Raw genomic sequence first — 16,126 nt, 5'->3', positions numbered from 1 at the left:
TTTACCCTCAATTTTTCTTGTAAAGCAGAAGTACCCTGCTCACCACTAGTCTGCCCTTCCAACTAACTGAGGGAATTTTTCTCATTGCCTTTTATTGCGTTTCCTCTTTATGTTTAAATATGGATCATTTCTCTATATTTGTGACTGATTGGTTTGGTTAGCCAAGAAAACGGGGGTAGTGGCTGTTGAAAGCACAAATTCTTGGGACTTTCCTTATTGTTGTCTGAATGACATACGGCGGGGTCGGGGAATGCAGAGGGGCGATGGGGCAGCCTGACCTTCCAGGCAGAGGTGAAAGGCCACACCAGAGAAGGGAAACCAGGAGCTTTGAGAAGTTTGCTTCTTTTTTCCCTCTTTCCTGTTTTTGAAGATAAGACCAAGAAAGTGTAGAGGGATCTCTTAAGCTTAACTGTGACAGAAAGTGCGAAATGGCTCTGGCTGTTTGCGTGTTGTGTCCATTTGGTGCTCCTGACAGGTTGCTGCTCACTTTTTGCAGCAACAACTGTGTTCTTAAAATATCGACAGGATATCACTGAGACTGTGTTATAAGCTCTGAGGGGGACTTTACGCCATCAAATTCATAGGACAGACATTTTTCCTTTGGGTTGTTTATTAAAAATCAGAATTACAACATAAGGACATACACAAAATATAAAAGTGGAAAACCAATCAAACCTGCAGAATGATATCTAAGAAATGTGAGGAGAGTGTTACCACTGAAGTTTCTACACTCTTTAATAGGTCATAAAAAAGAAAACCACATGACTGATTTTTCCTCCTAAGTACTGTCTCTCTGATTCCACTGTCCTCTTTCCATTGAACTGAAAATGATTGAAGAAGACTGAGTGTTTGCTGAGGTCAGGGAAGGCTTCACAAGAGTCAGACATCCTCCTGTGGCTCAGTCTGTGGTTGTGCGGCGGTACCAGAAACGGGCCCTGAAGTCATCACTGCAGGTCATGAAGCCCGGGTTGGTTGGTGAGTGGACGATGCAGCGGACAATGTTATTGTGACCCAGAGACAGCAGGTTTTTCCTCTCGGCTGTGCGGGAGTCCCAGCAGCAGAGGCTGATGGTGCGCTCGTCAGGCAGCAGCACGTAGTCCTCCGTGTGGTTGAACACGCCCTGCGTACGGTGCATCTGACGGCCGCTCAGCCCTGCGCCTGCAACAGATGAGCCCGACAGGTCAGTCTAAGTAACTGAGCATTAAAAAAAATGCTGTAATCATTTTCACTGTACTTTCAAGTAAATATCAGCTGATAAATGCTGTCCTTACTTCCCATGTTTATCAGCTATCATGTGTACTAACAACCGATACCCAAAAACTAAAGTGCTCAAATTATAACAGTGAAGGCCAGATTGTGTGTTAGCGAGTTACTCTACAAACATCCAAGTATAGTCAGTCCAACTCAAACACAGAAAATAAGTCAAGCGTTGGAGAGATGCCAGCCAGAGCCTGACCACCGATGAGGAAGCGCTCACAGAGAAACAAGATATTTGGGCTCACTTTAGCTTCTGTCCCTTAGAACAGAGATGGATGTGAATCTGTTTCAATTCAGTACTTTCACATAACAAAAAACTGTCTCATTGGTGAAATGATGTCATGGTGAAACAAAGTGAACTGAGGATAGACAATATTATTACTGCCTAAAATCACAGACACTGATTCCAAACAGGTTTTCCTTTGGGCCTTTAATAATGAGCATCTCTGTGCATGTGTGGTATCTGTGTAACACACTGTAGTATGCATCTTCTTAGATGCACAGCACATCCCTTCCTGAGAGTAGGCAGCTCTCAGAGACATGCGACCATAAAACACGTGTAATTGATAAATTGTATAGCTTATGCCAGTTGAGCTGGATTCCAGCCAGTCTATGCTCACTGCTACTGCCCTCATGCATGTGGCGAGTGTCAAAAGTGATACTGTGAGTGCTGGCGGATGGTGTGTTTTGTTATCATTTTGGTTGGTTGCGAACCGCTAAACTGTTGAGACTGAACAGGTTGGATCCTACAGGTGTTTCTACGATGACTCACTGCAGAAGTGGAGCAATAGAGCTGCAATAGTTAGAGAAAACTTCTCAGCAAGCTTTTTAAATCTTACAGGAGAAGAGAGCAGCAAGTCAAGCTTGCCTCAAGTTGTGTAAACTATGATGACAACACAGTTTGCATAATAATAACCAAAAGCGCAGACTATAACCGTAAGCCACTTTGCAACCCACCTCAAACGTAGCTCCTCCTTTCATGATGCCTGCTCTGTTCTGTGCTCACTACTTCACTGTTTTGCTTTCCCACTGTGGACATAGAATAGTGGGTTTTACGGCTCTCTAATAATCACCTCTGACTACGGTGGCCCTGACTGAATTAAGCTTGCACGGATACACCAAAATATCAGCTGTGGCTTGTAAAGTACACATGTTATTTATGTGATCAACACACAGAATGCCATGATTCTGTCACATTGACTGCCATTCACAAAAAAGGCAGTACAGATGAGTTGCAACACCTCTAACATCATCACACTGAGCTGTGTACCCATTCCTCTGCTCTTCACTCAGCTGACTCACAACTGCACAGCAACACATAACACCAACCACATTATCATGTTTGTTGCTAACACGACTGCGTTAGCACTGATAAGCAACAACGATGATTCCGCAGATGCCGATGAGCCAGTAGCTGTCAAACTGGTGCACAGACAACAATCTCTCAACGTCAACACAACTAAAGGTCAAAGGAGCTTGCAAAGAAAGGCGTCTGGACTTCTTTAAGTTACTTGAAGACGTTTCACCTCTCATCCGAGAAGCTTCTTCAGTTCTAAGGTCAAATAGTGGAGAGTCCCAGATATAAACCTAGTGGGAGTGACCCCCCACAGAGGGACAAAAGGACCCCCTGATGATCCTCTAATCGCCTGAGCCAAGGTGACTGAGAACCTTCACAGACATAACACAACTAAAGAGCTAATGTTGGATTTCAGGAAGACCTGACCCACTCATCATAAACTGAGATTGTTGGAGGATCAAGTTCGTCTGTGTCCATATAACTGAAGACGTCTCACACAAACAACACCATCTCCTCAACAAAGAAAATTGTTGCAGAAACTACACTTCCTGAGAAGGCTAAAGTTAACAAGCGGCTATGCAACAGCTTTTATCCCAAGGCCGAAAGGCTTCTCAACACCAGGCTGCCTACCAGAATCCTCCTTACTGCCACACCCCTCCAATAACCGACTGATAGAAACACTCACTAATGCACAGACACTATATCCAAACGACAGACTGGCAGTCTTATACTGCTCTTGAAGAACGCACCTGACACCTGTCGTGGTCATATCTCTAAAGGCAAGGCATTATAGTCAGCTTAATCAGCTGTTTCTTCTTTATTGCACTTTTTCTAATGTAATTTATATGTTGCATAAATGTTTTGCATATTTTATATTTTCCAGTTGGTTTATGGATTACATATTTACTTTGCATTCATATTTGTAAATCTTGGCATCTGAGCATGTTTTGTTATTTGCACTGTGTGTACACTGTGTACATGGCAATAAAGTTTACTTTCACTTAGCTGCTATTTGTCTTTGAGCAGCCGGGAACTTTTCTTCTTCTTGTCTCCAGTGACTGATGGAAGTGGACGTGGAGATGACTTGGTGACTTTAGGAACTATTCGTGTAGTACAGCATTTGATTGTGTGCCTACAGCTGCCTGATGTATGTTAATTTGCCACCATAAGAATGGTGATTGCATAACTCTAAAAATGAACCACACTGCAATCTTGTGCATGCATGAATGCTATTGGTTTGTCCCTGTACCCATAAGAACATCACAAAGATGGAGAAATCTTCTCCACAGGCTAAATGACAGCGTGTTTATGGGTCAGATTAGAAGTTGCAGGGATGATGTGTGTTGCAGATCTCATTACAGATGCAGACACATCTCCAACCTAGAGCGTTAGCAGTAGAAATCAATGTGATCTCTATAACACTAAGATCTCCAGCAGTGATGACTTGTCCAAACTTTGCCTGCAGAGTAATCTCACAAAGAATAACAGTACTTTTCTCTCATACTGAGATACAGGTTACCCAATTTTCTCCTTTTTGTAGACTTAGGACATTCACAGAGAGCAATCACGGCAGTGTTGTTGATTCCCTGCTAATATCAAATGCATAAGTGCTGAATGTTAGCAGGCAGCATTGTAGATAATATACTTGCTATATGACAGCAAAACTATAACTACCAGCATGTGAATGAGCAGCTGTGTAGTTAGGACTGCTTCTTCTTATACAGCATTTGTCTAGTCTAACTGAACTCACCTCATTCACAACTATTCACACAGGCATGTTTTTCTGCACCTAAATCCAGCACTGGATGCATCGGAAAACTACTTGGGGTTATTATCTTGTCCAAGGATCGAACAGAAACCTTCCAATTAGTACTTAGTAGACTAAATTATACAATTAAGCTCTGGTTTCCTGGGTAACCCTTTTTTTAAATGTGTAGCCTGTGCATAGGCCACACATTTATCTATAGTTATTAATTACTGTTAAATAAGCAGGGCATTGAAGCCCACAGGTTCCTTAAGAAAAGAATCAAAACCACATTAACAATTTTGAAAAAAATCCCCCCAGTCTTTGAGCACAACGCATTACTACATCACTGTGTCTGCACCCACCACCCCCGAATTCTCAAAGCACGCCACAAGGGTTTTCTTATCAGATAAACATTCACAAAAAAATCTGAAACTATGATCATTCTTACAAAGGAGGAAGGAAGTGGCAATGCAACACGTCTGCAGACCCTCCAACATAGCGTCATCAGGCTCTTGATTTGGCAGGAGTTTTTGCAACATTTATCAGAACAGCAGTTGAAGACGGAACAGTCACGATTACTCATAATCTGACTCAGTGTGATGAAGATTGTAGGGAATGAAATCTTTTTTTACTGAGATCCAGCACTGCCAGCTGAAAGCTACTGTATATTTAAAACACAGTGTGGACCTCGATCACACTGATGTCCCAACAGCAGGTAATATGTAGCATCACAGAAAATAAACCAGTGAAGGCACGATGACCTGGTTATTGCAATAAAGTAAAATGTAATCCAATCAGCTGACAACAAGTTCTTCACTGCAGTTAGAAACATTAACTCAGCATTGCTCTGCTAGGGGGCAGTGTAGTCTTCACAAGCCAAAGAGCATCAAACCTAAACAGGCTGTAAGGGAGCAAGTGTGGCATGGACTTTCAAATCATTAACAACGGCAGATTAGGAGAGAAAAAATAAATAACACACACACTTCACATTTCACTGTGTGTTGTACTTGTATAACTATGCACGTGTCAACTAAACAATCTTGAACAGCTCATGCTGCTACACCACCATCCATAGATGACACTTTTATTTCTACATCTCCTCACTGTACTTGTCATTTCTCTCGTGAGTTACTGAGGATTTTTGATTTTTTTTGATTTTCCATCAGTAAGCTCTGCTGTTTTTGCCTCTGTTAGCTCCTTTTCACTGCTTTACTGAAACGATATATTTATTCTCTAAATGATCAATGTGAAATGGCCAAATATTACTTGAAACAGATACTGGTGGTTTTAAAAATGTAAATAAAGCATAACTTATCTCGTGATAAAAACTCCTTGATGACAGCACTGATCATTTCTATGCTACAGAAATGGTTTTCATGACCAACATAAACCACATCCAGGAGCACTTCATGCACTTTTTACTGTGCTTGTAGCACGTTCAACTAAACGCACTTAACCACACAAACTTATCATAAATGTCTCTCTCCTGACTGATGAAAATAATCAGGAGCAGAATGCTTGTAACGTTCCATGATTTTAAAGTGTCCAAATAAAGCTGCATGCAGCCTGTGACTCTATCAGAGGGAGAATGTTACAGCCCACCACAGACGGTGTTATACTGTCACAGCAACAGGATAACACAGCAGAGAGAGCAGCACTAAGCCACGAGGACGCTGACACACTTCCTGTTGAAATGCCGACACTGGTAGCACTTACAAGAAGGCACTTTTTTTTTTAAAATCTCTTAAAAATGTTTAAAAAATACTTGAAGTTTTAATTGACATTTTTACAAAATGACCATTTTGAGAATAAATATATAGTTTCAGTAACAGCCATGAATAGCAGTGAACAAAGGTAAAATCAGCAGTGCTTACTGATGGAAAATTGAAGATATCCTCAATCAACTTGCCTCAGTATCACTGTCACAGATGTTAGATGGTAATATGTTAACATGATAAACATCAGGTAAATTTGCAGTGACCGTGGTTCAGTTGTTCAGGCAGTGACTGCAGAGGCAGAGTCCAGTGACTCTGTCACCCATGTTGGATCTCGTCCAGTATAACTGTTGATAACATAATGATATAAAGTGTGTGGCATTTGTTTGTTTACTTATAACTGTCATAGTTTATCTCATCTCCATGACGTTTAGTGGGTTTTTTACTCACTTGACATGTTACGCATCTAAAATGGTTGGGAAGTGATAAGGGGTCACATGCCTGCAAAACCTCTATAGATTAGATATTTATAACATCGTGTAGATGGTATCTGCAGAGTGCGTTGAGAGAAATGACAGTAGAGTGAGGAGATGTAGAAATATAAAGGGTCGTGTGTGCAGATAGCAGTGTTGCAGCATGAACTGTTGCACATATGGAAGCGTAAACAGAGTTTATGCTTAAGAGTTTCAGACGCCACTTCTAAAAAACTGCCATTTTTATTGATTTGAAAGTCCATGCACACTTGCTCACTTCCACTGACTGTGGATCTACTGTAACATTATATAGTTCCCATGCTACAATACTGCTACCATAAGTGCTTTGTCTCTTTCACAGCATTACACAAGTCATAAAACTGTAGAATAACACGTGAAATTTACAAAGCATTGTGGATCCATGTGACAAAGTGACACCCAGCTTAAGTCCATTCAGCTCATGTTTGTATCATCTTAGTGTCTCTCCTGTAACTGCAGCTCATTCCTCTGGTTTTTACAGTGTTGAGCGCCACGTCTCTTTTTTCCTGTATTATTTCCTTCTGATTTGTTTAATTAAACACTATTAAATGTTTCAATATTATAAAAAAATTAAAAGGCGGATAAAATGGCATCATAAGTGATTTTTTTAAACTAAGGCGACCTCTAGTGCTGACTGACAAATAGGATCCTTATTACCACTGCATTATGATCATGCTTGATGGAGACGTTACAGAACAGTGCCTAAAAGCTGATAAATAGGAGTAAAAACCCTTTTTACTCAAGCATGGCACGCTAACACTTATCAAGATGAAACACTGCATATATCCATTTAGGAATTTTAAGGGACAAATGCAAAACATAACACTCTTGGATTTTCTCACACACACACACACACACACACACACACACACACACACACACACACACACACACACACACACACACACACACACACACACACACACACACAATGTGGGAGAAAGCGCATTTTAATTACGTTGACGTCAGCTAAGCTCCTTACTGTAAGTACTATCCAACCTCTGTCATTTAAATCCTAATAAGAATTTTTAATCAAACCACCTGTTCAGCAGCTGGAGAACAGTAAGCTTTGCCACTGCTTCCATCCACAGCACGGTTATGAAACTAAGAATTAAAAATCATTACAAAAAAACAACACAGGGACGGCAAACACATGATCCATGTGAAATTCTGTTCAATAGTGTCAATATGATACACAATCGTGTGTGAAATATAGAAATATAGATGCTGAGTAACATAGCAAAGTGTTAACAGCTGGGCTTCAGTCAGAAGCTGTGTGTGCTGTGTGGATGCTTTCAGTTCTTTTTTTAAAGTTTTATTTCTGTGCTGGACTAAAAACAGAAATGACATCCATGCTTAATGTTGTTTTTTTAGTTGGTTAGTTTGTGTTGTTTTACTTTATTTCTTGCATTTTTTTCTCTTTTCATAGTCTATACACTCGTGACAGAAACAATACATTTATATAAACTATATTTCTGGTCATATGTCTCAGCATGAACAGCTAATATGCACACTAGATAAATGTAATTCTTGAGTGTTAGAATTTTAAATATGAATTTGCCATAAACTTGTTATAATATTTATTTTTTATAGGTTTTAAATGTTGCAAGTAGCTCACTATAGGTAAGTTATGCATCAGCAAACCTGTGACTGTGAATGCTTCAACTGCCATAGGTTAGAATAACAGCAAATCCTCCCTACCTGTGTACTTGACCAGAGTCCTGCCTGTTGAGATCTCCCAAAGTTTGACCACCGAGTCTTTCCCACTGGACAGGATGTACTTGGAGTTCTTGGAAAAGATGGCGGAGCACACCTCCGCTCCATCATGTGCCTTCTCAAAGGTCGTCACGCAGCGGTTAGAGATACCGTCCCACAGCTTGATGCTGCCGTCCTTGCTGCAGGTGACATAGCTATTAGCTGTGGGGTTGTAGCTGACCCCGCTGATGGTGTCTGTGTGCTGGTCCAGTGGGTTGCAAGACACGAAGCACTGGAAAGTGTTGACATCATAGAGGCGCAGGGTGGGGTGCTGCGTCCCCACTAGCAGGAAGTCACCAGAGGGGTGGAAGGAGATTGAACGCAGCATTTCTGCTTCCTGTGGGTAAATCGAAAGGCGACAACTGGATTACAAAGATTTGCATTTATATACATCAGCTTTGGCACTTTGGATTTGAATATGTCCGACCTGTATATATTTAAAGGCTCTTTTTGCAGAGGGCTTGGAGTAGTCAAACAGTTTGAGGGTGTAATCTCTGGAGCCAGATGCCAGAATCTGTTCGGTGGGATGGAAGGCAAGGCAGGTGACTTCATCGACGTGGTCGTACAGCGTCCGAATCACAGGGTGATTCTCCATGTTTTGCTGCGCCGTCTCATTCATCATCACCTGATGTATGTAGAAATGAAAAAATGTCAGTGCACTGGCTTAAAAACATCCAGCATGCCTGTGCTGTCTGAGCTGCCTCACCTCAATGGGCATGGCACTCTTCGCCAGCATGCGCTCAGTATCCAGGATCTTGATGGAGGCGTCAGCAGAGCCTGTAGCGATCAGCTGACCATCTCGACTGTATGTAGCAACGCGGCAAGGGCCCTTGTGAGATGTGACGTAGCAGGTCTCATACTCTGACGCCTCTGGAGACATGGTCTGGACGTCTGCGTCAAATTCCAGATCGATGCCAACACCCGGGGCTACAGTATCGGAGCGACCGATCGCATACTGAACAGCACTATCGTCATTTTCCATCCCTGTAATGGATTATAGGTTGTAGTTAGGATCTGAAGACATACAGTACAAAAACCAAGATGTGGATGAAAAACTGCTACAAAGGCCTGAGAATCTGAGATTATAACCCCAGATAGAGGAGATTAGATAACTAGATAGACAGAATAAATAAAGCCAGTAAAAGTAGCACCAGTAGAAGACTTGAAAAATCTGCCCTAAAAGAAAGTCAGTCACTCTATAATCAGTCATGTTTTTCTTTTTCAAGCTGTTTTAGTGTGTTCGGTCTGAGCTTCATAGTCCTGAATCTTTGTCCTAAGGGCAGAGGGGAAAAGACAGTGTCCAGGGTGAGCTGCATCCATTACGACACAGCTGACTTTTTAGCACATGTTTCGTGTATATGTCAGTCAGAGGTGGCAGACTGGAGCTAACCTAGCAGAAAAATTAGGAGGAAGCTAAAAGCAAAGGGTCAGCAGTTTGGAGGCATTTCACACTGCTATGTCTACTACGTCAGCCTCTTTTCATATCTTTGCAAAAGTTTTAACTTAACTGGAAACTGTGGTTATGCCACATGAGTGTTTCGGAGGATGCAAAAGGGAAAAGTCCTGCAACTGTAAATGGTGCTGCAGTATGGCACACACTAATGACTCTCACTTTCAATCAAATCAATCAAAATAAGACCAGTGCAAACAAGCAACGCATGCAGAGCAGAGAAGAGTGTGACTGATAGATGATCCCAAAGGTCTTACTGAAGTGGAAGAGTGCATTCTTCAAGCAAGTCAGAATTAGCATTATTTGTTTCACTTCAAAAACAGCTCGTCTTATAATTAAGCAAAAGCTATGACGTCGGTGTCGGCTGTTTCTTTTAATTGCACAAAATACTTTTAGGTATCCCCCACCCTCCACCCCAAGATGCTGTTTTCAAGATCAGAACATGGTCTCAACTCTTACCTATCTTTGCCAGCTGCATGAGCTGCTCAGAGGGAGACACAACGGTCTGTGGCTTCACCTCATTGATGAGACTGTTGGCTATGCTAGTGTATCCATCGTAGAGCAGCTGGCTGATGATAAGCTTGTACAGGTGCTGTCGGTCCTTCAGAGTCGGTTTGGGACGAAACATGTTGGGCCACTGTCACCTAAACCGGGTCGTGACAACTGTGTGAACTAAAGTCGAAAACAAAATGTTAACAACCTGCCCCAGGTCTATATTAGCGGATTGGGTTAATGTCAAATCACAATATTAGCGAACACCGTTAGCTGTAGGTATGCTAACAGTGTGGCAGTTATAAGGAATGAATGGATGTGTTAGCCTTGCAGCTAACAACGTTAGCTTTGTTGCTACAGCGATGACAGAACTAAAAAAGAACAATGTGTCCATTGTGAACCATGAGCCTGTGCATTGTCCAAAAGAAGCGGCACATGCTACTTAACAACATAACTGTAAAAAATTATCTGTTTTTAACATTGAAACACATAAAACATACCAACCCTCTTAAAAGTTCCAAGTGCGCTTCTTGATCCGAACGTCCGTTACGTAATACGTATTATGCGCACTACGTCACCGCACAGAAAAGCGTCATATCCGCGCGACGCGTTTCTGGAGCCGCCATCTTCCTCAGGGGCTCTGGCTAAGGTTTTGGCCTATTCCGATACAAAATACCACGCTTTATGCTGCTTTTTGTTGTTCAAATGAAAATGATAATAGAATAACGTTCAGCTAGTGAAAGCCGTTTAATTTGATACATCATAGTTAGAAATCCTTTTAAGCTAATGGTTTATTGACCCCTGAAACCAAATGAAGGTAATGCTGATTAGAATACGTTAAATAAAAAAGAACATATAAAGTAATGTATTGAAAAGATGTTGAAAATTAAGTTTGTCAGTTCACTATATCTGACATTGTGCCCTGCAAATTATTGAAATGAATTATGAATTATTAAAATGAGCACATTGTAAAATATTTCTCATTTCACTAATGCCTTATACATTAACAGTTATATATACCCCAAACTCCGTTTTTAATAGACAAAGATCCCGTTGGGGTTGCATCAGAAAGTTATGGTATAGGCTTTAGATGGACTTGTGTGAGGATTCTCAAAGAAGACATTTGTGGATAGAAGCCAATGAAAAAAAAGAGTTTATATTGGGCCATTTTAAGTCTGACAGTAATCTTGCATTTCAAAGTCAGTTTGTACGGCAGAATTTCACAAATTCATCTGCAGAATTGATACATTTGAAACATAATTATTACACAAATATTTTAGGACAGTAAGACGGGGTAACAGTGACAGATGGTTTCAAGGTGTGGTCGGATTATATCAGGGATTGATCCACCCCCTAACTGTTTGCAGTGCTGATGGACAGGTTGACAGATGAGGTCAGGCAGGAGTCTCAGTGGATTATGATGTTTGCAGATGACATCATGATCTGTAGTGAGAGCAAGTGGAAGAGAGCCTGAGGAGCTGCTCTGGAGAGAAGAGGATTGAAAGTCAGTAGGAACAAGACAGAATACATGTGTATGAATGAGGGGGAGACAGATAGAAAGATGAGCATACAAAGGGTAGAGGTAGTGAAATTAGATGAGTTTAAATACCTGGTTTCTACCATTCAAAGCAACAGACAGTACACAAGAGAGGTGAAGAAGAGAGTGTAGGCAGAGACGAGTCAGTAGAGACGAGTGCCAGAGGTGATTTGGGACAGAGGAATAACAGCAAGACTGAAAGGAAATATGCACAAGATTAGCTGCTGTTATGTGTGGTTTGGAGACAGTTACACTAACAGCAGGGCAGGAGGTGTAGCTGGAGGTGGCAGAGTTGGGTATATCAGCTCAGGTTCAGGTTGAGCAGTCTGGGGGCAAAGTTAGAGAAGCAAGACGGAGACGGTTTGGACATATGCAGAGTCAGGAAGACCTGAGAAGAGTTTAATGGATGTAATGAAGGAAGACATTCAGAGACTTGGTATGAGAAAGGGAGCAACCAGAGGAGAAAATATCACTACTACCAATAGTAACATTGGTAAGTAAAAAGAAATATTGCAAAAAAAAAAAACAAAGCAAAATTTTAAAAGCCAATCAAAAGTTATAGTTAGTACTTTTATTGCTTCTGAAGGTGCAAGTGAAGACCAGAGAGAGATGGTGAGCACGTTCATAACATGTCTGTTTCTATTCTGGGACAGGATGTTGATGTGATGCAAGTACCTGATGATCCACTCAGGCACCAGGCTGAACTGGAACACCAACACGTTTTATACAACAAGACGGGTGAGCAAGCTGTATTTCATAAGGAAGGTGAGATTCTTCCAAATTTGCAGTGAAATGAGATTTTCTGTCTCTAATTTGTGCTGGTGTGCTGGAGAGCAACATCAAAGGTGGCGACACGAGGAAACTGGATAAACTGATTAGAAAAGCAGGCTCTGTGATTGGCTGGACACTTTGAAACTGTGGTGGAGAAGAGGTCATCCATCATAGCTAATCCTGACCGCCCTCTGCATAACAACAAAAACAACAACAATAATATTATTAACACAATTCTAACACTTTTAATGCAAATACGTTCTATTTATTTTACCAGCTTCAGCAAAACAACGTTGGTGAAGTCTGGAGAGGCCTCAGAACCATCTCAGGCCACAAACAGCAGAACTCTCTGCCTGGGAGGGATGTGAGGTGGGCAAATGAACTGAATCATTTCTTCAACAGATTTGATTCAACCATGAGGCAGTCTGCAACATCGGCTGCAGACTCACCCACCCCCACTGCTGCTGTTCCACCTCTGACACCTCAGACACTTCACACCTCCTCTATTCACCCTGCTCACTCCCCCCCACCCCCAACAACAGCATCCAATACACACTCAACACAAGGCTCCAGCCTGTCTCTCTCAACCACCCAGGTTAGGAGGGAACTGAGGAGGATTAATGGCAAGAAGGCAGCGGGCCCAGATGGCATCAGCTCGAGGGTCGTCAGGTCCTGCGCGGACCAACTGTGTGGGGTGATGGAGCACCTCTTCAACCTGAGCCTGAGGTTGGGAAGAGTCCCACAGCTCTGGAAAACCTCCTGTGTTGTACCAGTGCCAAAGACTTCACGCCCCAAGGACCTCAACAGCTACAGGCCGGTGGCTCTGACATCCCACCTGATGAAGACCCTGGAGCGGTTGGTCCTGGCTCAGCTTCGGCGCCTAACAAGCTCATCACTGGACCCACTTCAGTTTGCCTACCAGCCTGGCATTGGCGCGGATGATGCCGTCATTCACCTCCTACATCGTTCCCTCGCTCACCTGGAGACCGCTGGAAGCACTGTGAGAATCATGTTCTTTGATTTCTCCAGTGCCTTCAACACTATTCTTCCCTCGGTTCTGAAGGACAAGCTGGAGAACTCTGGAGTGGACCATCACCTCACTACCTGGATTTTGGACTACCTCACCGACCGACCACAGTATGTGAGGACTCAGGGCTGTGTGTCGGACAGGGTCGTCTGCAGTACGGGGGCCCCGCAGGGAACGGTTCTGGCTCCGTTCCTCTTCACCATCTACACTGCAGACTTCTCCCACAATTCCACCCAGTGCTTCCTGCAGAAGTTCTCTGATGACTCTGCAATAGTCGGCCTCATCACTGATGGGGACGACAAGGAGTACAGAGGACTGACTCAAGACTTTGTGGACTGGTGCCAGCTGAACTACCTCCAGATCAACGCCAGTAAAACCAAGGAGCTGGTGGTAGACTTCCGCAGGCACAAGCATTCTCCACTGCAACCACTGAACATCCAAGGTATGGACATTGAGGCTGTGGACAGCTACAGGTACCTTGGTGTTCATCTGAACAACAGACTGGACTGGACTCATAACTCAGACGCCCTCTACAGGAAAGGGCAGAGCAGGCTGTACCTGCTGCGGAGACTCAGGTCGTTTGGGGTGGAGGGCCCACTCCTGAAGACCTTCTATGACTCTGTGGTGGCTTCTGCTATCTTTTATGGTGTGGTCTGCTGGGGCGGCAGCATCTCTGCTGGGGACAGGAAGAGACTGAACAGGGTGATCCGAAGGGCCAGCTCTGTTCTAGGATGCCCTCTGGACCCAGTGGAGGTGGTGAGTGACAGGAGAACGGCGGCTAAGCTGTCATCCCTGATGGACAACATCTCCCACCCCATGCAGCAGACTGTGACAGCACTGAGCAGCTCCTTCAGTGGGAGACTGCGGCACCCACGGTGTGGGACGGAGAGATTTCGCAGGTCTTTCCTCCCCACTGCTGTCAGACTCCACAACAAAGACTTTAACTGAACAAACACACACATCCACACATGTGCAATAACACTAAGTGCAATAATCTTTTCTGGCATCGTTGTATTTTTACTCAGTTGTATATAGCATTCGTATTCTATTTTTATCTTATTGTATATTTTTATTCTATTTTATTCTACTGTATATAGTATATTATTTTATTCTATTCTGTACAGCTGTGTACTGTATTTATTCTTATTGTATTCTAATTTTTGCCTCATAACTTTTGCACTGTCCACTTCCTGCTGTGACAAAACAAATTTCCCACGTGTGGGACTAATAAAGGTTATCTTATCTTATCTTATCTTATCTTATGGGTTCAAGACTTTTTGTCAGCCATGATCCAGGAGAGGGCGCAAAAGAGCACCATCTCAGACACAAAGGGAAAGAAAAGTGTCAGTGATGGCAGCTGGTTGTGGACAAGAGTGGGACATGAGGCTGCTGTGCTTAAGCTACTGGGAAGATGAACACGTAAGTGGTTATAGGCCTGCAGCAAATCCCACCCACGTACAGATGCACACACATTAATGCTCAGTTACCACTTCCTGTAATGTGGTTCATCACTGCTAGTGCTGGCCAAAAACAAAGAGACAAAATGCACTGTAATACATTCAGATTACAGGGATGATGGTGGAAACCTGCTATGGAAAAGGTAGACTTTTTTGAATGATCCCCATCAAACACCGATGAAATAGGCAGAATACCTTGCAGTCCTTGCAGTGCGGGTACATTTTGAAGGAAGCTGATTGTTTTCTGTCATTTCTTATACCGCTCCAGTGGTGGATGCTCATATTTAACATGGCAAGAGCTTGAAATAATGAAATCGGTGCATGTATAACAAAGCTCAGAGTGAAGTCTGAGCTTCACACTGATCGAAACACTTTCTGATGGTTTTTTACTCTCTCTGTATGCTGTGAGAGGAGGTATCCCTGATATTGTCAACTCAGGCACAAAGGTCATGCTGTGAGCACAAAAGCCCCACCTACCTGCTGTTCAGATCTGCTGTTTACAACCACTAAGACATGGGGCTGAAAATGTCTATTTAACGTTTTGCTGCATAAGAACATTTTTTGTTGCTGATGTTGTTTCTAGAAGTATTTAGTACTACTGTGGTTATGCCAACATCCACAGTGTGACTCAGCATGTGTCAGACATTCCCAAGAGCAGCTGGACGCACATGGATAAAAGTCTACATTGCACCAAACAACCATCTCTCTTAAACTATGTTGTGCGTCGGCAGCTGAGAGGCCAGCAGGAGCAGAAGGAACATGTTGTTTGTCTCTTGTCGCTGCTGACCATCAGCTGTAAAACTCGACTCAAACCTTGTATCCTAGTAACCTGAGCAACACAGCCAAATAACAATTTATCAACATCATCAGACCTCTGCTGACTTTTTTTCAGCAGACTCCTGCACACATAATGCAGGAGTCTGCTGACTTTTTTTCAGCAGACTCCTGCACACATCCACACACTGTGATTTTGTTTCATCTGACTGGGGCTTTAAAACCATGCACTAAAACTGTGCTTCCGCCCTACAGGGCAGTGTGCAGACTGTAGAAAACATGCGTGGTAGGAGGTGTCTTGTTGCCATGTCGACACAAACCATGCTCTTAGCAGA

At 42.8% G+C, this 16,126-nt stretch overlaps 1 protein-coding gene across 2 annotated transcripts; it reads right to left on the bottom strand.

The window, feature by feature from the left end:
* Positions 1-592: 592 nt before the first annotated feature.
* Positions 593-11,003, bottom strand: cstf1 (cleavage stimulation factor, 3' pre-RNA, subunit 1). Of its 2 annotated transcripts, none has more exons than XM_085272875.1 (6): positions 10,730-11,003; positions 10,193-10,377; positions 8,990-9,267; positions 8,711-8,908; positions 8,230-8,620; positions 593-1,158 (listed from the first exon to the last, which is right to left on the bottom strand). In XM_085272875.1, the coding sequence occupies exons 2-6, from the start codon at positions 10,359-10,361 to the stop codon at positions 899-901; spliced, it is 1,296 nt and encodes a 431-aa protein (XP_085129001.1). In that variant the 5' UTR covers positions 10,362-10,377; positions 10,730-11,003; the 3' UTR covers positions 593-898. The 2 variants fall into 2 exon arrangements, with proteins under 2 accessions (XP_085129001.1, XP_085129000.1); XM_085272874.1 differs by having other exon boundaries at positions 10,193-10,405; positions 10,730-10,998.
* Positions 11,004-16,126: the final 5,123 nt, after the last annotated feature.

Source organism: Mchenga conophoros, linkage group LG5, assembly GCF_057382185.1.
Source record: "Mchenga conophoros isolate Kocher_MC1m ecotype Shallow Benthic linkage group LG5, M_conophoros_male_GT1.1, whole genome shotgun sequence".
Lineage (NCBI taxonomy): Eukaryota > Metazoa > Chordata > Actinopteri > Cichliformes > Cichlidae > Mchenga > Mchenga conophoros.
This window is presented reverse-complemented; position numbering and strand designations above follow the sequence as displayed.